This window comes from Lacerta agilis, chromosome 15, assembly GCF_009819535.1.
Source record: "Lacerta agilis isolate rLacAgi1 chromosome 15, rLacAgi1.pri, whole genome shotgun sequence".
In the NCBI taxonomy this organism is placed as follows: Eukaryota; Metazoa; Chordata; class Lepidosauria; order Squamata; family Lacertidae; genus Lacerta; species Lacerta agilis.
This window is the reverse complement of record NC_046326.1, coordinates 40,404,748-40,428,638: the sequence shown is the minus strand read 5'-3', so window position 1 is coordinate 40,428,638 and position 23,891 is coordinate 40,404,748. Positions and strand designations below refer to the sequence as shown.

At 52.0% G+C, this 23,891-nt stretch overlaps 2 protein-coding genes across 2 annotated transcripts; one reads left to right on the top strand and one right to left on the bottom strand.

Moving 5' to 3' along the window:
* Window positions 1-238: 238 nt before the first annotated feature.
* Window positions 239-5,357, top strand: GEMIN4 (gem nuclear organelle associated protein 4). The gene is made up of 2 exons (XM_033171913.1): window positions 239-485; window positions 2,096-5,357. Exons 1-2 carry the CDS (start codon window positions 305-307, stop codon window positions 5,260-5,262), a joined length of 3,348 nt encoding a protein of 1,115 aa, XP_033027804.1. The 5' UTR covers window positions 239-304; the 3' UTR covers window positions 5,263-5,357.
* A 5,940-nt stretch (window positions 5,358-11,297) lies between these two features.
* On the bottom strand, window positions 11,298-23,891 carry TLCD3A (TLC domain containing 3A). Its single transcript, XM_033172357.1, has 5 exons — window positions 23,599-23,891; window positions 17,586-17,669; window positions 14,488-14,701; window positions 12,904-12,999; window positions 11,298-11,672 (listed from the first exon to the last, which is right to left on the bottom strand). The coding sequence occupies exons 1-5, from the start codon at window positions 23,718-23,720 to the stop codon at window positions 11,400-11,402; spliced, it is 789 nt and encodes a 262-aa protein (XP_033028248.1). The 5' UTR covers window positions 23,721-23,891; the 3' UTR covers window positions 11,298-11,399.

Below are 23,891 nucleotides of genomic sequence, written 5' to 3'. Positions count from 1 at the left end.
TTTTTTACCAGCCGGTGTAGGCGGGCAGCAGGATGGCTCGGCGGCCCCTGCGCCGTGCAGTGTTGCGCAGGAGCCTGCAGAGGTAGCTGTTCCGTCGGCGCTTCTGCTTGCGCAGCCCCGTCTCGCTGGCTGGACGGGATCCGCCCAGGGACCGAGAGATCCGGGAGGAGGAGCCGGGATTCAGCGCGCCCGCGCGGTTGGAAAGTGACTGCTGTAGCGGCGGCAGCGGCGGCGTGGCGCGCCTTGGCCGAGTCCGCCCGTGCGCCCCTCTCCAAAGCTTTGTGCCGTGCGCCCTGAGCGCACAATGGACGGGGCCGCCGCCGTCTCCAACTGCGGAGCCCCGGAGGGTCCCGTCGCCCGAGTCGCTGCCGCCGTTGAAGATCCCGGCGCGGGCAGGCGGCGGAGGAGCCCCGGTCTCGGCCATGCCGCCTTCCCCTCGCCTGCCGGAGCCGGGCTAGGAGGCAGCCCCGAAGCCATGGAGCTAGGTAGTTGAGGGGCTGCTGGCCTTTCTCTCGCTTCCAGCTACTCGGAGTAGACCCTTTGGAATGAACGGAGCCCAGTTGGTCGCGGCTGTTCATTTCAGGGGGTTCTGCGCTGGTTTTCTTAAGCGGCCTTTCCTGCCGAGGAGCGCATTTGTAAGAAATCAAATCTTTTAGCGAGGGCAACACGCACACTTTTGAAATCGCCTCCTACTGTCCTCTTTTCAGAGCCTGGGGGGGAAAACCGTCTTTAAGGAATCCCACCCAGCTGTGTAGTCAGTAGACGCGGGTTTTAAGCTTATTGTCTATTTTAACTCTCTTCTGCATATTTTAAATAGCTGCTTTTAACCGTACAATGTTATTGTCCTTGTGTGTGAACCGTTTTGTGGTGTGTGTATATATTAACCATCAAGCAGTTTTATGAAATTAATCAAAATGAATAGGGAAGGTTCTGCATTGAACCCTGAGCCCACTTAGTGGCCTTCCAGGCATGGCCAAACTTGGCCGCCCAGCTGTTTTGGGACTACAATTCCCATAATCCCTGACCACTGGTCCTGTTAGCTAGGGATGATGGGAGTTGTAGTCCCAAAACAGCTGGAGGGCAGTGTTTGGCCATGCCTGCAGGCTTAAGCAAAGCCAGGTGTCTCTCTCGCTCAGCGTCTCCATCCCTGGAATATGGGCTGGTTATAAGACTGACTTCGCCTTGCCTGCAGGGTTGTTGTAATTGCCAGCTAGGTGATGACAAATTGGTTGATGGTGGTTATAAAGAGAATTACTGTTCCTTTTTAAAATAAAATAAAACCTGCCACACTCTGCAGCAGGTGTGCTCAATGGCGTTATCTCTTTTCTTAATTTTATTGGGGGGGGGAACTTGTCTTCCACTTAACTGTAAGCAAAATCTCCAAAGATAACCTTACCCCACATTAAAAATATACATTAAAATGATAGGTAGAAATCAAAAACCTGTTTCTTAAAAAATTCAAAATAAAATTAAAGCTGGCTGTTAAGCTAAAACAGATTCAAATGTATATTCCCCCCCCCCTGGAAATAGTATTTGGCAGGTGGTGAAAAGAATGCAGCTAAGGCACCCCGCCTAACATCAAGAGGCAGGGAGTTCCAGAGAATCTGGATGCTGCCACCATGGAAAATCTATTCCATACAAGTGCAAAACGACTATTATGTGGCACTTTTCCGCAGATCAAGACGGTCGAGAGGGTACACGTGGGGTCCTGTTGACCAACAGTGTTTCTCACAGAAGGGTATTGGGTTCGAACCTCCACACTTCCAACTTAAAGGATCGTGGAGTAGGTGGGAAGGTCTCGGACTCAGCAGCAGAGCCGCTTTCTGGCATGTAGAAGGTCCCAGGTTCATTCTCCAGCATCTCCAGATAGGGCTGGGAATTCACCTTTCCCTGTAGACCTGGAGAGCGGCTGCCAATCAGTGTGGGCAGTATTGAGCTAGTTGGACCCAGTGCTGTGAGCCTATATAAGTCAGCTTCTAATGTGTCTCTGCCCAGGACCGAAGAGTGCTGCTGCTAGTCAGAGCGGGCCATATAGGGCTGGATGGATTAAATACATGTCTTTGCCTTCTCAGTATGCCTGTCTTTGCTTAAACAGGGCCGGTGACCATCTGCGGAGAACTGAGTGTGTTGCACGGGGGGTTCCTGCTGGCTTCCAGCATCTGCCACCCCAAACCGCTGTCGGAGTTGGCCAAGTCCGACTGGCCCCAAGTGGGGAAGCCCATCATCGACGCCCTGGAAGAGATCTGCACGTCCCATTCGTCGTACCCGCCCGAGCCCGGCGCCTGGAAGAGGAAAGCCGCCGTGGTCCTCTGGTCCAAGATCCTCCTCTCGTCACCCTCCATCTCCGCCAACCAGAGGTGGAAGGAAGATGTCTTCTTCTCGGCCAGCAACATGATCCCGGAGATCAACCACACTGTCCTCTTTGAGCTGTTCAAGGCTGTCAACGCCCCGCGGCTGTTTGCCCAGTTGCTGCTGGTGTTGCCGGAACACGTCTGCCGGAAGGAGCTGGAGACCTTTGTGGGGTATGTGGCCAATGAGACTTCCCCGGCCGACGTCTCATTCTTCTTGGACGTCTGGTGGGAAATTCTGAAGCATAAGGAGGGACAGGAGGACAGGCTGATGATGCTGTTCCGCTCGGTGTCCCACCAGTATCTCTCGGAGCCTGATGAGGTGGGGCAGCCCCCAAAGAGATTCAAGAGCAACGCACCTTCTTTGCTAGGTTCCTCCGTGGCCGCTGGCGTCCTCCCAGTCTTGACCGAAGGGTTGAAGCTCATCAAGGAGAGCGTCGAGCCGGCCAGGATGAAATGCTACGCTCTCGCCAACCTGGCAGACGTGCTCTCTGCGTCGCTCGTGGTGCAGCATGAGGTGGACCCGCTGCCGGTCCAGGCTTATTTGGAGAAGATCTCCTCCGTGGTAACACTCTGGAGCAGCGACTGCGGTAGTCAATACAGCAAGCAGGAACTGGGCGAGCAGGTGAAGGAGGCAGAGAGGAGCATCAGCTTGCTGAATGCCGCACGGCTGCCGGGCGAAGCGCTGCCCGTTGACGTGGGCTTCCTCCGGGCCTTGCTGGAGGAGTGGTCCCCCGCTCTGCGGGAGCTGCTCAGCGACCCCCAGCAGATCTGCTACGAGAGCTACCGGCTCCTGGAGGCCCTGGCCTCTCTCGAGAAGAAGCTGGCAAGCTGCGCCAAGCAGGAAGACCGCAACAGAGACGCGGCGCAGGAGATGTCGGCGCTCGGTGACCTCATCGCGAGCTTCTTGAAGAAAGTGAGCCCTGAGTTGCGGGGCAAGAGCTCCGGTGGTGACCTCCTGCCTTCGGTGGCCATGGTGGTCATCGAGAAGAAGATGGACAGGCACCAAGAGATGTGCTCCCTTTTTGCTTCGGAGAAAAGCTGGGCGTTCACAGACGAATGGGTCGCTTGCCTCGTTCGGAACAAAGACCTGTTCAGGGAACCAGAGCTGGTCTCAAAATTGCTGGAGACGGTGGCGTCTGCTGACTCCTCCATGAAGCAGGAGCAGCGAGCCACGGTGGCGAGGGTCCTGCTCGAGTGCTACATGGACCTCTCCTTGCCGGATAAGAACAAAGTGATTTCGGGCGTCTTGGCTGCTTGGGGCAGGCAGGGTCTCTCCAGGGTGTCGCAGGCTTTCTCGGAGGGGTTCCAGGAGGACCTCAACGTGGCCTTCAACCAAATCATCCAGAGCGCCTCCGGAGAAGGCTTGAAGAAGGCCGTGGCTTCCGTGTCCCGGCTGGTTGTCCTCAACCCGGAGGCGACCATCAAGAAAATGAGCAACTTAGCTGTGGCCAATTTGGGGACGCACCAGTTCTTGGCGGAGATCCTGTGTTCCTTCCCAGCTCTGAGCTTCCGGGAGACTCTAGACCTGGAGGAAGCACCCGTCAGCCTGCTGCTGGGGTGCCTGAAAGAAGCTGTCTGGGACCGCCTCTCGTCACCCAAGGAGAAGGAGCAATTCCTGGAGTTCTTGGTTTATCTCTTGCAGCCGAGCGGAGCAAGCCCTCTCCTCTCTCCGGCAGAGGTGACGCAAGCCCTCGTCCTCCCTTTCCTGAAGGCGGGCTCCCCTTGCGTCGAGCTCTGCTTGCAGATCCTCAACAAAGTCCTGCAAGTGCCGCTGCCCCCCAAGGAGGGCAGCTGGCTCCACACCTGCCACCCTTTCCCGCTCCTCTTGTGCCTCTGCAAGCTCCTCGATGGCTTTGCCCAGTACTGGCACGAGCCGCAAGACCAGCACGGCTGCCCCTTGGAAGCCAAGGACTTGGTGGCCGCCAACCTAGCTCAGCTCTGCGACGCCCTCTTGGCGCAGAAGGACTCCCTGTCGCCCGAGCTGTGGGCGCAGTCAGTGGCTTGGCTGCACAAGAAGGTGGCGGCCTTGGACTGGACGGTCGGCCTCCGCCTGAAGAGCATCTACGGGGAGCACTTCAAGAACGAGGTCCCGGCCACACTCTTTGAGGTCTGCAAGCTCCCGGAGGGCGAGTGGACGTCCTGCCCGCTCCCGAATTACGGTGCGGGCAGCGGCCTGCTGGCGTGGATGGAGTGCTGCTGTGTGTCTGCCGCAATGCGGGAGCAGATGCTGGCGCTGCTCGCGGTCAACGTGGACAACCCCGAGGAGGTCAACCTCTTCAGCAAAGGCTTCCTGGTGGCCCTGGTCCAGGTCTTCCCTTGGTGCAGCCACAGCGAGTGGCGGAGGCTGGTTGGCGTGGTGCAGAGCCTCCTGGATCAGGAAGTGCTGTACGTGCCTTATTCGCTGGAGTACGTCCAGTTTCTGCCCCTGCTGAACTTCCGCCCGTTTTCCTACCACCTCCAGTTCTCGGTGCTTCTCCTGAGGGCGTTTCAGTTCCTCTGCGGCACCAGCGGCTGCACATGGTTGCCGGCCGAGGCGTGGAAGCATGTGGCCAGACTGTACTGCCTCGCCGTGTCCGACCTGATGGGCTCGGTCAAGGGCATTGCCCGGAATCAGTGGCAGCCGGCCCAGGAGAAGAACAACGTGACGAGAGAGCTGTCCTTCGTCTACATCCAGATCTTCTGCCATGCCCTCCACGTGGCTGCCATGCTGCCGGACGACAGCACCGGCGAGCCCCTCCTCCTCCTCTCCCTCGAGATCCTCTCGCAGTACGAGATGCTCTACGACGCCGACGAGTCCCTCGGCAGCGCCCTGAGGAAGGCCAACGAGAGGCACTTCCTGGAGTCCATCGCGGAGAACGTCACCAACAAGGAGCTGCGGACGATGCTCCTGCAGAAGCTCCGGAAGCTGTGAAGCCGGCTGCAGTTCGAGAACTGGGAAGCAGGTGGCGCGATCCGTACGGAATCAAAGGTGCCTTCTGAACCTCAGGGCCCTGGTTCGTTCTGCAGGCGTCTCCCCAAAGGAGCAGTGGGAGATCAGGAACCTCTATAATAAACCTTTTTATCACTTTCCTTGTTGATGGTTTTCGCAACTGGCTAATCAGTATTTGTTTGTTTGTTTAAATAGTTGTATGCTGCCATATCATAAAATACACATATCCGAGTGGTTTACAGCAAGGAAAACGTAAAACGTGTATTGTAAAAGCACAAAAAAGCTTAAAAATGAGCACTGGCAAACCATTGCGGAAGGATGCACTCTTAATTACCTGCCTAGTCCTGGTGGAATTGATAAATTTTCGGCATGTGCTTAAAAGTTGGCAGAGAAGGTTCCTGCTGAGTCTCCAGTGGCAGAGAGTTCCGCAGGACTGGGCCCATGGCACTGAAAGCTGCTGTTGTCAAATGAGACTCGCCGACTTGGGGGATGACCCACAACACTCCTTCAGATGACCTCTGTGGTGAAGATGGGATATAAGCATTTTGGCGATCCCTGTTTGTTGTTATTTTGTGATTATTGGAGTGTATCTCCTACTAAATTCAACTCAGACTCCTGAAACTGAAGCACTTAGATTAGTCACATCCTTTAATTTCAGTGGGTTTACTCAGAGTAGTATGAATGTTGGATGCAGCTGGTCGTTACCAATTCATTTATCAATCGCCTTTTACTTAGGTCTCAAGGTGGTTTCCCAGACTTAACACTGAAAGAGCTAAAAGAGTTTTAAAATCTGTGGCTAGTATGCAGCATTAACCATGTGCAGAGCAAACTCGCTGAAATTAATGGACGTGGCTTGACTTGGGCCCATTAATTTATCTATTCTGCAACACACTGCAAAGAGTTTTTGTGGAGTGAGAGCTGCTATTTCTGGGGCTTGGAGGAAAAACGTTCCAGCAGAACGTAGTTACCTGTTGGTGGTCTCTCCTGTAATAGCAAAATAATGATTATTAGGCACCCAATATTCCCCTCTGCATCACACCATTTAACGGCTAAAGCCTCTGCAAGAAGCACAAAGGGTTTCACCGGATGAGGCATTCTTTGCAAAAGGTGACGGAACGCATTGCCACAAAAAGTGGTCAAAAAGAAATCGCCAATCTCTTAATGCCGTTACGCCAACCTGTGGCACCTGGGCACTTAATTTGAAGGGTTCCTTATATTTGCACTCTCTTAGTTGGGCCAGATCCTTAAGGCTCGTCTTTCACCTCCCTAGTTCTGCTTTTAGGTTTTTAATCAGTTGCCCGTTACACTTGATTTTAGCCTTCTGCTAAATCCTTAAGCAGCAGAGCTTCGTGGTTCAAAAGAGGGCGTCTTTGAACAGAGCCCGGGGTGATCTCCGGTTCCCTGATTGGTCCAAGGCAAACAAGGGGCCAGAAAGGAGGAGCTAAACAAGCTCTGTTATCGGGCATGGGGAACATTTGGCCCTGAACTGTGACTCCCATCAGGCCTGTTGGAAGTTGCAATTCGGCAAGATCCGGGAGGGCCGTGCAGGCTCCTAACCGCTTTAGTTCATATTAATGCTTAGTATTGCTACAGAGCAAGGTGGCAAACCGCCAACCCCCCTTAACAGTGATGTTGCTAGTGTGGCTCATGGCCAGGGGGATGATGGGAACTGTAGTCCAGAAACTCCTGTCTGGCACCCGGTTCCAGGAGGCTGTGCTATCATCACTACTTCCTACGGAGCAGCTTAATAAATCAAAGGGAACACATGGAAGAGAAACAAAAGCAGTGTTAGAAATTCAGAAATAAAAGCTAGGCCCCAAATGGCTCCTTAAACCAATTAGAAAATTCTTTCCAGTAGCACCTGAGAGACCAACACGAAAGCTCATACCAAGAACAAACTCAGTTGGTCTCTCAGGTGCTACTGGAAAGAATTTTCTATTTTGTTTCGACTATGGCAGACCAACACAGCTACTCATCCTTAAACCAAGGTTACAGTCACCAGAGTACAACAATGTCTGGTTGCCATTTTGGGGCAAGACGGCTCTAAAATTTTATTTTTCAAATGATTGACTGACTGCAATTATCAGTGAAACATCTGGCTAGTTCAGATGACAACACTGAGCTGGGTTAAGAGTGTCGAGAACTTAAGAAATGTCACCTTATCCAGGGACAATCCACATACCTATTGGCCGATTCCGGCCTCTTTTTCTTAATGGTGACACAGACCATTCATAACATAGGGATATTCTTCACAGATGTGAGCTGGGCAGTGAAGACAAGCATTCACTGCTGCTCCACAGGAGCATTTGGGTTCCTGAAATTCATTCAGATAAAATATAACGGATAGAATTCTACAGGATGTGAAAACAGTCAAGATCAGGGGTCAGCAAACTTTCTCAGCAGGGGGCCGGTCCACTGTCCCTCAGACCTTGTGGGAGTCCGGACTGATTTTTTTTTGGGGGGGGGGGGGAAGGACAAATTCCTATGCCCCACAAAAAACCCAGAGATGCACTTTAAATAAAAGCACACACATTCTACTCATGTAAAAACATGCTGATTCCTGGACTGTCCGCGGGCCCGATTTAGAAGGCGATTGGGCCGGCCCCCGGGCCTTAGGTTGCCTACCCATGGTCAAGATCCAATGATCCCCAGGCATGCATCTCCAGGTTGCGGAGACATCTGGCACCATCCTGACACCTAGGTATCTTCACTCGGTCACAAAATACACCTGGCTTATTTCGAGCACTGAACAAGAGTCAACAATTCAAATTTCTCAACGGGTTATCTTTTTATTTGTCTGCTTTCAAATATATATATATACCAGGCCTGTAGTCTTGCAGGAGAAAACAGTGAATCCAGTGACATAAAACCATTTAATATGGAGTCTCTCTTTTTTTCCCTTCCTCACCCATTTCGGCAGGGTTGTGTCACAGTGATAGGAGACTTGTCCTCGGGTTGCTTGACGATGTCCCCCAAAGAGTAGCGTGTAAACACTGAAAGTGGTTATAGGGTTTTGGGCGGCTCCTAGGCACTTGTTTGTCATCTTTTGGAGAACCCAAAACCCGTAGAATCCTCTGATTATGAGGGACGCAGTGAATACTTATTTACAGTACATTCCTTTCTGGTTTTGCAATATAACGTTGAGCGTTCCCAGGGAGGGAAATATGCTTCTGTCAATCTCTCTGCTGCCAATTCCACTGGGCAACTTCAAAAGCCATTCTTAAGATGTTTGGCACGTCTAACCACCTCTCGTAGCATCACTTGGAAGTCAAAAGACAGCATTTACCGGTAAATATTGTAGAACAGGGATGAGGTTTGCTGTTCTCTCAACCTCTTATCATATCCCTGGCATATGATCTTCCTTTCAAAGAAAAAATAACACTCAGGCCTATTGGAGCAGATACAGTATTGTAAACCAGCGAGTTGGCTTATTGAAGGAGGGGAAAGAAAAATATCTCCTGGGATTTGTGCAATTTCAGAGACATTTGAGGGCTGTTCCCTGTCCTGTTGTACACAAGGCACCTTATTGGTCTCAAGGAAAATAATATTAATAAAGGAAAGTCTGGGAAATATAGGCATGGTCAGAGCTTCTGGCAGGGGTGGGGGCTGTCGTCAGACAATAGTTCCCATCATCCCTGAAAAGGACTGTGGGAAGAGATTTGAGGTTTCAAAGTGACTCCACAGCGAGGAAAAGCTACAGCATTTAGGGGGCGAGGGTTTAGTTTAGGAAGTAAAAAAGGAGGGTTAAATGAGGTAAGAGGAGAAGATAACCTCCCCATCTTCTGTTCTCCACAATGCATGCAGTGTGGAGAACAGTAGATATGAGAGAGAGGAAGAAAACCTCCCAAATGCAGCGGTACCTCGGTTTTGGAGCATCTTGGAAACCAAACATTGCGGTTTTCGAACGCCGAAAACCTGAGAGTAATTGCTTCCATTTTTGAATTGGTAGCCGACTGGCTTCCGGGTCGTTTTTTCTTTCTTTCAATTTTCTCCATTGACTTTGCAGACCGCCCTTTGCGCCTCGGTTGTCAAAACGTTTCGGAAGCCGAACGGTCTTCCGGAATGGGATTACGTTCGACAACCGAGGTAAACCGCCATACTAGAACCCAACGGGGACATCTAATGAAGCTGAGAGCTGGAAAACTGAGCGGAAAGAACTTCACCCAGCGCCGCTACGGAATTCGCTCCCCTAAATTGTCGTGAGGGCGGCCATCTTGGTTGTCTTTAAGAGGGATGAGGCACAGTTGTGGAGGATAAATCTGCTTATCGCTGGGCTGCAAAAGGCAGGCTGGCTGTGGTGTCCCAACACTGTCGGGGGGCAGTAAAAAGCCACTGAATTTGTCAGTTCCTAGGAATCGCAAGTGGGGAGAGTGTTTTTCTGTTGTGCTCAGGCCCTGTTTGGGGGGCACCTGGTTGGCCACCGCGAGGACAGGAGGTCGGGCTAGGCGGGCCCGATCCTGCAGGGCGCTTCTGGTGACGTTTGGGAACCTCTGGAAGAGCACCACAACCTCAGAGGAGACGCCGGTTTGTAGCCGCATCAATCCGGAGGCTGTTCCTACGTGGTACTTGCAAAGGAGTTCCGGAAATATCAGAAATAAACAAGGAGGTAGAAAAAAAAAGACCAGCTGCTTCTTGGCCAAGCTGAGCAGGGTCTAGAGACAACCCCCCCCCTCCCAGCCTGTGATGTCATTGCCCCTCTATCCACCCCCCCCAGCTTGACCAGAAAGTAAATGGGCACAAGAAGTGATGGGGGGGATGGACACCCCTGTAGGAAAATGGATTGCACCAGTGATGGGGAATTCAAATGCTGCTGGACTCCCAATTCCCAGAAGCCAGCGTGGCCAGTGGCCAGGGGAATGATGGGAGTTGTAGTCCAGCCCCATCTGGCAGGCCACAGCTTTCCGTAGAACTGTACAGCTGGAAGGGAGACAGGGGTCATCTAGTCGAACCCCCTGCAATATGGGGTTTTTGGGGGCCAAGGTGGGGCTGAAACCCCCGACTCCGAGATTGAGAGTCTCACGCTTTACCAGCCGAACTACCCCTGGGTTAGACCCAAGCCCCACCTGTGGCAGACTGCTTGTATTCCAAACAGGGGGCCACCGTCGACGCGGAGCCAGGTGCGAATTGCGTGCGGAAGCTTCACCCTTGTGTGACGCTGGCACTGCTGGCACGGGGATTTTAGGCCGACCCCTGCAGGGCCCCGGCAAAAATACTCTTCTTACAGACAGGAGAAGCTTGCCCCAATGAAACACCAACACATATGATTTGGCCCCGAAACCAGGTCACGAGAGGGGGCGATCCCCGCACCGGCCTCCAGCTGCCTGGTCATTCCCCCCCCTGCACCAAATATGATGACCAGACTGCCCAATGCCCCATTTTCTTTCCCAGCATAGAATCCATACCCTCCACCCCATTTTTACAGCTCGGGGAGTGGGTAGAAAGACAGCTCGATTTTGCCAAACCGGTCCTTGGGTCCCAAGCTCACGATTCGAGTCCTGGGGCGAAAACAGTTCACAGTCCTCCTGTGCGGAAAATGTACTCTGGGTTATCTGCCCCCCCCCCACGCAGCCTTCTTCACTTCAGCAGTATAATGGGGTGGAGAGAGTCATTTTCTTGCTCCTATTGAGAGCATGACTTGGGAACCAATAAACCCTTGATTTCACAGAAGCCGAGAAACCTACAGCTGACATATCCAGTGCCCCTTTCTGCCCACCCTTTTGTCCCAAGAAAGGCCAGCGCTGGCGGAGGAGAAGGGAAGGATCCTGGCACTCTGCCCCCCCCCCTGCAAACTGGAAACAGCTTCCAGGAATCCCAGCCCATTTTGAGCACCTTGGTGGGTGAGGACGGGATGCTGGGCGAGGTGTGCGGGTGGCCGGATCCAGCAGCACTCTTCTGGCGGTAGACTCCTCAAAACACAAAACAAAACAAAAAGCAAACCGGCCTTGCTCGCACCGTATGGCAACCGGATTTCACCCGGGGGCCATCTGCAGAGGTCGTTGCCTGTCTTATCCTGGGCAAAGCCCACGGCGTCCCGACTGAGAGGTCTCTCCCGAGAGGCTGGTGCAGAAAGTCGGGGGGAGGCAGGACCCAGCCGCCGGGGACCAGGTCTCAGGCCGCCATTATCTGGCTCGGTCCGGGGCAGGTGGGGCGCTGTACAGCCTCAGGGCCTTGCGGCAGATGAGGACGAACCAGTAGAGCTGAGGGGCGATGAGCAGGGCGTTGGCCACGTTGCAGTGGAAGGGGATGTGGAAAGGCACTTTGTAGATGGGGAGACCCGCTTGGCGGGCGTAGGCCCAGTACATGAAGGGGAACAGGACAATGCGGCACAGGAAGAAGGTCACCAGGATGAGGATGCCGTTGACTTTGTGCAAGGCTGAATCCTGCATTTTCAGCTGGGGAAGAGAAAGCCGAGTAAAGCGGAGGTGGAAATAGTTACCGTATTTTTCGCTCCAAAGGGCGCACCGGACCATAGGGCGCACCTCGTTTTTAGAGGAGGAAACAAGAATATTTTTTTTCTGGTTTTCCTCCTCTAAAAGCCCTGCTTTTTTTTGAGGATCAACTAAAAGTTATGCAGCTTTTTTTGCAAAGGGAAAAGCCCTGTTTTTTTGAGGATCAGCTAAAAGTTTTGCAGCTTTTTTGCAAAGGGAAAAGCCCTGTTTTTTTGAGGATCAGCTAAAAGTTTTACAGCTTTTTTGCAAAGGGGGGAAAGCAAATCTCCTTTTGCAAAGGGGGAAAAGCAAAGAGGAAAAGCCCCGTTTTTATGGGGTTCAACTCACATTTCTGCAGCTTCTAAAGGAAAGGGAGCCTTTTCTACAGTTTCTAGACAGATAATCTAATCAGCCAGTCACATGTCTCTGGGGAAACAAACAACCACCCTCTGCAGCACATTCAAAAATGGAAGGCGGGGCTGAAAGGGAGCCGGGGACTCTTATCTCTCTCCCGATCTCTTGCTGATCAGCTGCTGAGTGGGGTCCTTTCAACACCCCCTTTTCTCTTTGTAAAATAAAAAGCATGATCCTCTTTTGGCCCCTGGGAAATTCAGCTCCAGGGACCACCATTCGCTCCATAAGACGCACAGATATTTCCCCTTACTTTTCAGGAGGAAAAAAGTGCCTCTTATGGAGCGAAAAATACGGTATATACATCTATTTAAACAACAACAACAACAACCAGAAACCCCTAGAGGTGCAGAAATTATTATTAATCATCCTAATCTGACTGGGTCGCCCCGGCCACTCTGGGTGGCTTCGAACAAATTATAAAACCATACACCTTATTTCCTGCAACATCCTCCTCCTTTGTAGAGGACAACAACTCAGTCGCGCATTTGCAGTATGTTTCAGAGTCACTGGTGCAGTCCATTTAGCGTCTCTTGGGGGGGTGCCTGTTGCTTCTCTGCATGATTGCACGGCTTTTGTTTTTCATTAAAAAAAAACAAACACCAGTGGCTCGTGAAGAAATGAAGGCAGGTGCCTGCGACAGCAGGAAATTCTGTGTTTTGCCATCTGAAACACAACTGCCCTGAGCCTCAGAGCAAAGCACATCTCTACTTTTAGCCAGGGAGTAAAAGAAACGGGTATCGGACCCCGAGTGTCTCGAGAAAGCCCGGGGTTGCGGTTTTACCTGCAACAGGATCTTGCCCAACGATACAAAGGGGGTGCTCAGCTCGGCCGTGTAGATACAGCCGACGAAGAAGTCTCCCAGCTCACCTCTGAAGTGCTGTGGACAAAAGCAGTGGAGAGAATTTTAGGGATTTGTGCGTCTGTGTGTGCAAGCCATCAACCCTAAGCAGCTCTTTCTGGAGTTGGTGAGGAGCAGTAGGGAATGCTTTTCAGTGTGAGGGCCACATTCCCTTCTGGGCAGCCTTCCGGGGGGGCCTGTGTGGACAGCTCTTAAGATATCACAGCCATATTTTGCATCACAGTTCCTGAAATCAAGGAACAGGCTTTTGCCATTCTTCGGATGCCGTTTCAAACAGAATTTTGCACGATGGTTCCCGAATCAAGGAGCCCTTCTATGCTTGCATATAATCCAAGCTGAGTCTCCTCATGAGGCCGGAGGAACGTCGCTCGGCTGTGAGTGTGAACGCTGCTCCCTGCAAGGCCCTTTCCACCTGGCCTAGGGGGCAGGGCCCACACTCACCAGCCCTATGTTAAATATGCATTCTGTAGTTGACCTCCTTTGTAATGTTTTATTCTGAAATCTGAAGAAGAAGAAGAAGAAGAAGAAGAAGGAGGAGGAGGAGGAGGAGGAGTTTGGATTTGATATCCCACTTTTCACTACCCGAAGGAGTCTCAAAGCGGCTAACATTCTCCTTTCCCTTCCTCCGCCACAACAAACACTCTGTGAGGTGAGTGAGGCTGAGAGACTTCAGAGAAGTGTGACTAGGCCAAGGTCACCCAGCAGCTGCATGTGGAGGAGCGGAGACACGAACCCGGTTCCCCAGATTATGAGTCTACCACTCTTAACCACTACATCACACTGATAATATTTTAGTTTTCTGTTATGTTGCTTTGACTGTGTACTCTATACAGTGGCACCTCTGTTTAGGAACGCTTCAGGTTACGCATGCTTCGGTTTACAAGCTCCGCTAACCCGGAAGTAGCTGCTCCTGGTTGCGAACTTTGCCCCGGGATGCGAGCGGAAATCGTGCGCCAATGGCATGCGCAGCAGGAGGCGCTATTAGCAAAAGAGCGCCTCAGGATAAGAACTGTTTCTGGTCACGAACGGACCTCCGGAACGGATTCAGTTCCTAACCACAGTTGCCACTGTATTTGACTTCCTTCAGATTGTTTTATTTATGTTTTATTGATTTTAATGTACTGTAAACCGCTTTGAGATTTTTCTTAAAAATATAAAGCGGTATAGAAATTTAAAAACAAACAAACAATCGGGCACCACTGCGAATCAAGACGGCAGGCTGGGCCTTTCAAAACGGCACTGATTTTAACCAAATTTTGCACACGGGACCCAAGATCAAGGAGCGGTCTTTCGGCTGCCTTTTCGGGTACCGCTGGTCGCCATTTTGAATCAAGATGGCGGGCCAAACCTTTCGCTGCCAGTTAATCATGGCAGTTACAGACACTTCCCAGGAAGCTTCCACACTTATGTCTGCGCAGGTGGGCATCTCCCAGCCAGCATGGCAGAGCACCCGCAGGTAACACCCAGAACGTGCCAAACTCCTTGAGAAAACCGAAGGGCTCTCACCGTAGCCACCGGCGTGAGGACGATGAGGATGAAGAGGTGGTGAGTGACCATCAGCCTTTCTCTCTGCAGGAAGCTGTTGACGCTGGCCAGAGAATGCTTCGGGGTGGCCTCCCCTTTCTCCTCGCCCTTGTGCCAGTGGCAGAGGTACATGACATAGATGTCATAGGCCATGTAGGCGGCCACAATCCACATGTACTCTTGCGCAATCCAGTGCCTGTTTGGGGAGGAGAAGGGAGGGCGCAGAGGGGTGGGGTTAAGGGTGGGCATTCGAGGGCATCATGGGCCGAGGGCCAAGGACCTGGAAATCCCTCGTTTCGAATTTGAAACGTGCATTCCAAGAATAATAATAGGTTTAAACTTCAGGTTGTGCCAATGCTAGTCCTGTGCGCAGCAGACCCCATTGAAGTTAAGGGACATCGCGAACCCGGGTTCCTTATTCTCAACGGGTCTACTCTGAGTAGGACTCAGTCAGATACCACCGGTTGAAATTTTAGATTCAACATTTGGCAAAAGGTCCCGCCCCCAAAAAATGTTTCCATTCCAGCTGGCTGTCATAAGAACTACCGCTGCATTTTAAGAATCGGTTCGCGAGTTTGCTTTCACCCCTCTTCCCTCCCCATCCCTTCTTCCTCTTGTGTCGTGTCTAAGATTGCAAGGCTGCAGGCAGGTGCTGTCTTTGGGGTGGGGGTGGGCACTGTGTGGTATCCCGGTTAATATCCACTAAAAGGGCTCATCTTCCTCCACAAAGCTGTTTTTTTATTTTAAATGGTGGAATCTGAAGCTTCAGGTCTTCAAGGGCGGAGAGAGGTACCTTTTTGTTTTGGTCCCTTGATGCAATTCGTTCTGCAAAGCTTCCCTTGCAGTTAATTATGCAATGCCCGCCTTGTCAAAATTGCCTGTTGCAAAAGTGGCGACATTTCCCCCTATTTTTCTGGGACAGAGTTTTGCACAACTCGGGATCAGTTCAGCCAACACAATATGCCACCCCTTTAAAAAATAATTCATACCCAGCAGTCTGGGCATTCCTAATCCTCGTGATTTTTATTTTTTATTTTAAAGTGGCAGAGTGTCATTGGTGCACACAGCATGGCGTTTAAAGTTGAGCAACGGAGTGCAGGTCTCTGCTCCCAGAAGCTTGCAATGGATATTTCCAAGAAGGGAGGAGAAAATGGAAGGAGGTATGGAGACAATAGGAGCCAGTGGAGATATGTTAATTTGGGTGGGTGGGGGGGAGAACAGAGTGAAGGTTTAGAGCGGGGTGGGGTGGGGGTGGGGCAGATCTGTGACCCTCATGTTGGACTCCAACTCCCATCATCACTGGCAACCGGTTGTGTGAGATGCTGGGGCTGTTGTTGTCTGGAGCGAGCCAGCTGTAAATCACACTGAGCAAGCTGGAGTTAACTCTTTATTAGCAAAACCACGATGTGCACAAAAGTATTGTCTGCACTGGCTGGCAGCAGCTTTCCAGGATTTCAGGCAGGCTTTATAAGCACAGCAACTCATTTCCGGTAGGTCCTGCCGCCATGAAGCTATTGCAGACTGAGGGTCCCCTTCTCCCCACAGCTGTCTAAGTCCCTTCCTCTCCAGGGTTTTTTTCCAATCATTCGTGAGTGGGAGTGCTGACACTGGGAGACCATATACGTAACACCGGCCCTGAAAGACTTACATTGGCTCCCAGTACGTTTCCAAGCACAATTCAAAGCGTTGGTGCTGACCTTTAATGCCCTAAACGGCCTCGGTCCTGTATACCTGAAGGAGCGTCTCCACCCCCATCGTTCAGCCCGGACACTGAGGTCCAGCGCCGAGGGCCTTCTGGCGTTTCCCTCGCTGCGAAAAGCAAAGCTACAGGGAACCAGGCAGAGGGCCTTCTCGGTGGTGGCGCCCGCCCATCAGATGCCAAGGAAATAAACAACTACCTGACTTTTAGAAGACATCTGAAGGCAGCCCTGTTTAGGGAAGTTTTTGATGTTTGATCGTGTTTTTAATATTCTGTTGGGAGCCACCCAGAGTGGCTGGGGAAACCCAGCTAGATGGGCGGGGTATAAATAAAATAATAATAATAATCTTCAGAGACTGCGCCTGTGTGTCCCCAATCTCTGCTCTGCCCTTTTCATGCCTCTTCTGGTTCTGGGAGATAAGTGTGGAGGGGAGCTTGTCGCAGAAAGAGGGCGAGACACCCACGACTCTTCACCAGCCATCTCTCTTTTAGCCTCCTGCATCCGACTCCCTTGCTTTAGCTTCTGCCTCTGTTTCTGCACTTCTCTCTGCCACAGACTCTACCAGCTCACTAAGGTCTATTACCTCTTCAGCTTCCTAGTCTTCTCCCTCTGATCACTCATCGTTGTCCCACCACCAACCTCCAGACTCTTGAGCTTTCTTCTCTTAGCTGGTTCCTCCCATCATTCCTCTGTGTCCTGCCACTCCAGGACAGTTATCTACACTGAACCCCTGCCTGAAACCCTCGAGAGCTGCTACCAGCCAGTGTAGGCAGTACTGATCTAGATGAACAGCTTCCTATGAGGAGCATTGCCAGCCTCCAAGCGCTTTCTGCAACTCAGGGGCATCTGAGTCAGAGAATCTGCACTCCAGGTCTGGATCGGGGTCTCAGCAACAAAGGAAGCTGCCTTTGTAGAGTCAGACCACGGGGTCGATTGGACTTAGTATTGTCTGCACTGGCTGGCAGCAGCTGTCCAGGATTTCAGGCAAGCAGTCTCAACCTGTCCTACCTGGCAATGTAGGTTGGACCTGGGTCCTTCTGCATGCAGAGCAAATTCTCTCTACCACTAGGCTAGGGCCCTCTCCTCATCACATCACATCACAACACGACCTAATTCCAATCTGGATGAGGGTTGGACTAGATGACCCCTGGGGTCCCATCCATTCCATGGATTCCGTGAAATACGTCAAACCCGGAAGCAAGGGCTGCTTGATCTCACACACCTTTATCCGGAAGCAAGCCTCTCCGGGATTTGTTCAGGAGGAAGATGCTTGCAATCCAAGCATCCTTATCTCTCGCAGGTGAAAGTCCTCTGATAAGTGCAGGTGAAAATCTGCACACCTGGCTTCAGTTTACAGCCCCACGGCCTCTCTTTAATTACCTGTCGTGCACGACGTCCTTGCAGCTGAAGATGACAATGATCCCCGAAAGAGTGGCCATCGTGGCCTGGACAGACGACACCAGCCTAGGGAGAAAACAACAGTCAACAAGGTTTGTACACTGTAGCTGGACTCCAGCTCCCATCATTCCCCTGGCCACGGGTTTTGCCAGCAGGGGCTGATGGGAGTTGGAGTCTAACGACACCTGGAGGGCTTCAGGTTCCCCTGAGCTAGATCTGCAGAATCCTACAAGTTAGGGGGGGCGCAGCGTGAAGAAAGTGGACACAGAGATGTGCCTCCCAACTCTACAATTCCAGGATTCTGCGACTTCCTGATTCGCAGCTTATCATTTGAACTTTGGGGTGGGGCGGGGGAAATCGCTCGGTCTTGCCACAAAGAGGTTCAAACTGAAACTGGCAAGGTCACCACGTCCCGAGAGACAAAGTAAATACTCTTAAGTCAATAAACAGTTGTTTCCCTTTCTCGTATTTATCCATTCGTTCTCTGGCAGGATCGTGTCCTTGGTGGAGCTTGGCCTTCCGTAGGGTCACCAGTTTGCATCTCGGTCCTCCTGGGAGACTCGTGAGCCGAGAGGAGAAGAGATACGACGGCCAACTTCCAGGGTATTTTGAATGGTGGGGGGGCTTTTGCCAGTGTGCCCCCAGCCATGGGGCATCTGTCTTCCCCAAATACCTCCAAGGATTTCCTGGACATTGAAATGTTAAAAAAGGAAGTGTTGGGTGCGAATTAGCAGGGGCGGGGGGCGGGGGGGGGCCAGGGCAGAGAAATGAAAATCATGGATTGTCTATTCTCCAAGGGAGTGGAGGGTGATTCTTTTGGGCAAGGGGGTGGGCATTCTCCCCACCAGATACCAAGCAGCCTGTTCTGACGGTGGCCAACACAACGTCCCCAAGCAAAGCCTCCAAGCAGGATTTGAGAACCACAGCAATCACAGTTTGCGTTTCCCAGCAAATGGTATTCACAGGTAGACTGCGCCCGGCCATGGAGGGAGAACATAGCCACCATGGCTGGTGGCCATTACAGAGGGTTGGACTGGATGACCCCCTGGGGTTCCTTCGAACTCTACGATTCCACGATAGCCTCATCCATCACGAATTTGCGTAATCCTCTCTGAAAGCCATCCAAGTTTGTGGCCATCCCTGCCTCCTGCAGTTGGGACTTCCACAGTTTAGCTCTGCGCTGCCTGAAGAACGGCTTTCTTTTATCTGCCCTGAATCTCCCGGCCTTCCACTCCATTGGCTGGCCACGGGTTCGAATGTTACGAGAGGCAAGAAAAGCTTTCCTCTACCCACTCTCCTCACACCGACCCATCTTGTTCTCATGTTGTTATGGACAGAGAGAGGGGAGGGGGGGAAATGTCATTGTAATTCAGCTTCTTGCCAGGATGCAGGTAGCTCAACCAAATCTCTCTGGGTCTGGTGTGAATGGAATGGTCAACCCGCTGTTGACGCAGAAACACAAGGGTCTTCTGAGGAGGTTCCCTGCTGCAACTCTGCAGGGGTTGCTGTTCCAGGCTCCCCTCGCTCAAAATCAAGAAGCGCACCCCCAGACCAGAAACAAATTGGTTTTGTCATTTAAGGCTCCCGCAGGACCAAACTGCTATTTTGCATAGGAGGCTGCCCGGCACATCTCTGGGTGATACCCTGGGATTTATTTATTTTTTGTGCAGTCAGACAAAAAACTACTGAACCCTAAGGAGAAGCTGCCACCGATACAGGATGTAAGCAAGGACCAAAATATGCTTTTGTCTGCAATGATTGGTTTAAAAATTATCATCGGGTGTCTGATGGGGCATTTGTGCAGTTGGGAAATCTGCTTTAAAACAAAACGCCGAGTCCCTGTTCTGCTCCTACGCAAGTTCGGCCACACCTCTGAAACTGCTGTGACTGGTTCTCTCTCGCTCCAAACGTCAGGGAATGGCCTGCCCTAGGATGAGGCTACCCGTTGCACCCCTGCACGAATCCCTGCTCCAGGATTCCCGTTTCCCAATTCAGAAGCACTCCCAAATTAGCATCCTGGGACAATATAGAGAGGTTGGTGTGTTCCTTTCGGGGAGAAGAGCCTATGATCTTGGGCACTCAGTCTGTTAAATGGATGTACGAGTGTGCCCTGAAGTTCAATGTCGAAATTCTTTTGATGTTTAAAGAGCATTGTGCATCTCAAGCACGCAGCCTATGATTCGGTTTGGGAAGCTCTGCTTTCAACAGCTGGGTGGAAGGTTTGTGATGAAGACACAGGAATCTTCAAAGGGTTTTCTTTTCAGAGATGAGGAACGATGCATTTCTAAGTGAGGCCACCAGCCATCAGGACCGACCGGTCAGTTGCAACCGCTTCCAACTCTGAATTCCTCCAGTGGGGGGGGGGGTAACCATTCCACACCCCAGTCAGAGGCTAGCGTGACGCTGTGCTTAGTGTGTTGGGGTCAAGCCCGCGAGGCCTGCGTTCAAATCCCGCCACCTTGAAATTCACTGAGTGGCCTCCAGCGATCCAAGAGGGCCGATTCAGTCAGGACAATAGCTTGTGTCCAGGGGCAGGGGAAGGCTTTTCAGCCTTGAGGGCCACATTCCCTTCCTAGCAAGCTTCTGGGGGCCATGTTCTGCTGGTGGGCGGGGCCAGAAGCAAAAGTGGGCGGAGCAACTCTCTCTCCAAGCAGGAGCCGTGGTCAAAGACACCTGATAGCTAGGTAAAAAATTGGGTGTGTGGCCTAGGTAGACTTCCCAGAGCCAGGCAGAGGGGCCAGGAGGGCACCCCACACCTATCATGGACAATACTGAGCTAGATAGAATCAAGTCACTCATTCCAACCCCCCCCCCCTGCAATGCAGGAATCTCAGCTAAAGCATCGATGGCACAAGTTTTAATTACAGGTAGGTAGCCGTGTTGGTCTGCAGTAGTCGAAACAACAACAACAAAAAATTCCTTCCAGTAGCAGCTTATAGACAAAGTTTGTTCTTGGTATGAGCTTTCGTGTGCATGCACACTTCTTCAGATACACTTCAGATACCTTATATATAGTGAGAGGGTGGGAAGGGGTATGACTCAGAAGGGTGGTGGGAATGGGTGATTGGCTGATAGGTGTGGTAAACCTGTTGACGACTGTTAACGACTGCAATTGGTCTTACAGGAAAAAGCAAGAAGTTTTAAATGTTTTGATGTTTTATTGTATTTTTAATATTTTGTTGGAAGCCGCCCAGAGTGGCTGGGGAAACCCAGCCAGATGGGCAGGGTAATTATTATTATTATTATTATTATTATTATGGCCATCCAACCTCTGCTTAAAAACCTCCAAGGAAGGAGAGCAAAGCAGCAAGCTGTGTAAATTGGGGCAGAGACTCAGCCAAAGCACCGTGTCCATAGTGGCAGAGCATCTGCTTGGCATGCAGAAGGTCCTGGAATCAACCCCCGACCTCTTCAGACAGGGTTGGGTAATGTTCCCTGCCGGGGAATCCTGGAAAGCCACCAGCAGCGAGTGTCAATAATACGGAGGAGGGTGAACCCAACAGCCTGACTGCGCAGAAGACTCTGTTCTTGTGTAATAGTGAGGGCCACGGCACTGCTCCTTCGAACTCGTAGCCTCCTCTGCAGCAAGATAAACACCCAAACCCATTTCGCAAGCGGCTCCCCTTCTGTCCCCAACTAGGATGGTGGAGAGAGAGTGGAATCAAATGTGCAGATGACACCAAGCTGGGAAGGGTAGCCAATGCCGCAGAAGACAGAATTGGGATTCTAGATTAACTCAGTAGACGGGAGAACTGGGCCAAAACTAACATGGATTTCAATAGGGATACTTAGGCAGGAAGAAGCAACTGCACAAATATAAGGTGGGGGGGGGGGAGGAGGAGACACCTGTCTTGCCAGTAGGACATATGAAAAGGATCCAGGAGTCTTAGTGGACCATAAGCTGGACATGATTCCACTGTGTGATGCAGCAGCAAAAAAAGGCTACTGCAATCCTAGGCTGCATTAACAGGCTGCATCTGGAATACTGTGTCCAGTTCTGGGTGCCCTAATTTAAGAAGGATATTGACAAGCTGGAATGTGTGCAGAGGAGGGAGAAAAAGATCATCATGGGTGTGGAAACCAAGCCTGATGAGGAATGCTTGGTGAAGCTGGGTCTGCTTAGCCTGGACATGAGGAGACCGAGAGGAGATATGATAGCCATCTTCAAATATTTCAAGGGAACAAGCCTGTCTTCTCCTGTTCTGGAAGGTAGGACTCAAACCAATGGCTGTTTGACAGTGGAATGGACTCCCTAAGCAAAGACCATCTGCCACAAATGCTTTAGTTGAGATTCCTGCATTGCAAGGGGTTGGACTAGATGACCACTGGGGTCCCTTCCAACTCCATGAAATGTCTGTCCTACCAATAAATTCGGAACAATCTTGCTTCTCCTTTCCTGTTCCTTGACGACGTTTCCATCCCAACTTTTCACCAGACAGAGCTGTTCCCAACTTCCCCCACATAACATATTGAGCACTCCATAGCTAAAACTTCCCGCCATCTTTCCTACGACTCCAATGACTGAATTTGTACAAACACGAATCCTCCCGCTCTGGTTCCTAAATTGCAATTATATCATTATATGAATAGTGGTGTTTTTTGTTGTTGTTTTTTTAAGAAGAAAAAAGTGCCATGAAGAGATATTCACTCGCTCAACATATGCAGCCTAATACAGAGCAAAAACCATCCGTAAATTTGACTCAGTATTGCCTACACTGACTGGCAGCCCCTCTCTAGAGTTTCAGGGGGCCCTACTGCATGCACTGACCAGCAGCAGCAGCAGCTCTCTGGGATTTCAGACAGGGGGCCTTCCCCAGCCCTGACAGGAAATGCTATTGGTGATTGAACCTGCAGCCTTCTGCATGCCCAGCATGCAAGCTCAGTATTTACTGCACTGACTGGCAGCAGCTCTCCAGAGTTTCAGGCAGCCCTACCCAGAGATGCTGGGGGTTGAACTTGAGACCTTCCGCATGCAAAGCAGATGCTCTGTTGCTGAGCAACAGGAGCCATTCCCTGTGGCTCCCTAAGGATAGATAGTCTCTTGCCTGCCACACAATCTCCTCTTCCATCTGGAGTGGAATGTCCCTGCCTAATCTCTGCCCTGCCCTTAAACTCCTGTTGAAAGCCTTTGCCCTGCCCTTAAACCAGCGTTCCTGTTCTTAGGGAGGCAGGGATAGACTCCCCTTCCTCCCACGGGCCTTAAGGGGTCCTCTTCCCTCCCCTGCAAGCCCCTCTGGATCCCCCAAACAGAAGTGGCAAAAAATGCAAAACTAGAGCAATTGCATTTATTTGCAACCTATATACCCGGACTGAGGAACCTTCAGGTGCTGTTGTTGGATTGCAACAGCAGCAGACAGCAGGGCCAATGGTTAGGGGTAACGGAGGAATCCAACAACATCGGGGGGGGGGACCTCCAACTTCCCCCGAACCCGCTATATGGGATCCTTCTGTATTGTTAAGGAGTCCAACTGGCCCCGTTTGCCTTTTCCCAAAGCCCGCCCGCCCGCCGAGGAATCCTGTGCTGCTCGTAAGCAGCCGGCTTTGCTCTTAAAGCAACAGGCAACCAAGCCTGGATGGAGAAGAGGTTTCTGAAAGTTCGCGCCAGCTTCTTGCTTTCCCTCGATCCCGGCCACGGAGACCTGGATCCCTCCAGCCTGGGGAGGGAGAGGGAGAAAGAGACAAAGACCCGCCGTCTAAAGGGTAGCATCCAATTCTAGGGCTACACACATGGAAGTTAATAGATCGCAGTGAGGCTCGTTGAGGCCGGCGGGTCTACTCTGAGTCGGGCTTACGCCGGATCCGACCCGGGCTAACCGCGGCTCCAGAACTTTGCGCCGGCTTTTCATTCAACTCCATCCGGTTGCATAAGAGGATCCGGGTGGAATGCCTTCCCTTTTCCTCCTCCCCCACCTCTCCCCCCCCTCCCCGCACCTCCGGCTTCCCATCGGTCTCCCTCCCTCTTCCTCTCTCCCCCCCCCCCGGTGCCAGCCGGTACCTGCCGCTGAGGACGATCCGGTCCTTGAGGCTCCATGCCGGCTCCAGCCAGCGCAGGGTGCGGACGAAGACTGCGAAAAGCCCCGGGAAGAAGAGAGCTCCGAGAGCCAGCGTCTGCCACATCCCTTCCCCGGCTTCCCGCGAGCCCTTCCCTGGCTGCCGCCCGCCCAGGCGCTCCGGGGATCTGCTCCAGAGACGGAAGAAGCGCTCCCCAACAGGACGCCCGCCTCGAACGCCGTGTTTGTCAACAGCAGGCCGGGCGGCGGCGGCGGCGGCGGCGAAATAGGAGGCGGA